We start from the raw sequence: 1,278 nt of genomic DNA on the forward strand, positions 1-1,278 counted from the left end.
TCAAAATGTTCACGTTCAAGAAAAGAAACTTTTTCGAGAAAAAAAATCCCAAAATGTTTGAAGAGAGAATCTTTGTTCCAAAATAAATTAAATAAATACATCAGTCAATAAAAATGACATTAAACCCTCCATGAAGACGGCTCTGTCTGTCTCGCAAGAAAAGACGACAGTGTGTTTTCTGTCCTGTAGGCGGCGCCGCAGCGACGCAGACAAGAAACGCCACGGCGTCCTCACCTCCGTCGGCTCCCGGGGACTCGCGCTCTCGGGGGTCTCCCGGCCCGTCCTGCCACGGACGCTTCCGGGGGGGCAGAGACGCCATGTCCATCCCCTGCAGTGAGGACGAGCGCTCGCGACCGGCCGGAGACGACCCATCATGCATCTGCTGAACGTCCCGATAACCGTCGTGTCCTACGGACAGGAAGAACACCGCCACAATAAGAGCCCGCACACAGCTGATGTTCTGTTCTCTTTGAGACGATCACACGAGCTTTCAACAAAAGCATTTTTAAAAATCAATAATAAGAATAATAACAATGATAATAACAATAATAATGATGAGGACGATAACAGTAATAACAACAGTAACAATACACCTGTTTTTTTATTATCTGACATATTAAGGGACCAAAAGACACTTTCCACAAAAAAAGTAATGAAGCGACTCTTGCGGGGTTCGTCAGAGCTCAATAACGTCTGACCAGATTTAAACACAACATAATAATTCTTTAACATTTTTCAAAAATGGCCCCTTTATCAGCCAGAAACTGTAAAAACAGAAATGATTGTTGGATTTTCACATTTCATACGGTCCTTGAAAACATCAGGTTATTGTACAGGTTTGTGAAAAGAAAATTCCAGGACTTTCCAGGTTTTTCATGACTGTACAAAACCTGTTCATGTCTATATTCTATGACCTTTGACTTTTGGTCAGTGACCCACCTCCTCCTCTGGGGGGTCCTCCTCCTCGCAGCGGCGGCCTCCCTCTGACTCCGCCCTCCCAGCCTCGGACCATCTCCTCGCCGTCGAAGCCCTCCTCCTGACCGCCGTACTCCTCGGGGTAACCTCGAGCTCCGGGCCGGCCGGGGCCTCCTCCTCTGAACCTGAGACACCCAGAGACCGGGTCAAACCAGTTCAAACCAGCGCAAACCGGCTCAGACCAGATCAAAACCGGTTTAGAACAGATCAGACAGACCGGTTAAGACTATTTTAGACCGACTCAGACACATTTAGACTAGAGCCCGACCGATACATCGCTTAATTATCGGATTAACCTTCCCT

At 47.4% G+C, this 1,278-nt stretch overlaps 1 protein-coding gene across 1 annotated transcript; it reads right to left on the reverse strand.

Annotated features, from left to right (window-relative positions):
- Nucleotides 1-125: 125 nt before the first annotated feature.
- Nucleotides 126-1,150, reverse strand: LOC121939786 (pre-mRNA 3' end processing protein WDR33-like; the record flags this gene model as incomplete). Its single annotated transcript, XM_042482737.1, has 2 exons — nucleotides 126-408; nucleotides 940-1,150. Coding segments are annotated over 2 exons (494 nt in total), but the record flags the coding sequence as incomplete, so codon positions are not given.
- Between the last annotated feature and the right edge of the window lie 128 nt (nucleotides 1,151-1,278).

Source organism: Plectropomus leopardus, unplaced genomic scaffold (assembly GCF_008729295.1).
Source record: "Plectropomus leopardus isolate mb unplaced genomic scaffold, YSFRI_Pleo_2.0 unplaced_scaffold6029, whole genome shotgun sequence".
Classification (NCBI taxonomy): domain Eukaryota; kingdom Metazoa; phylum Chordata; class Actinopteri; order Perciformes; family Serranidae; genus Plectropomus; species Plectropomus leopardus.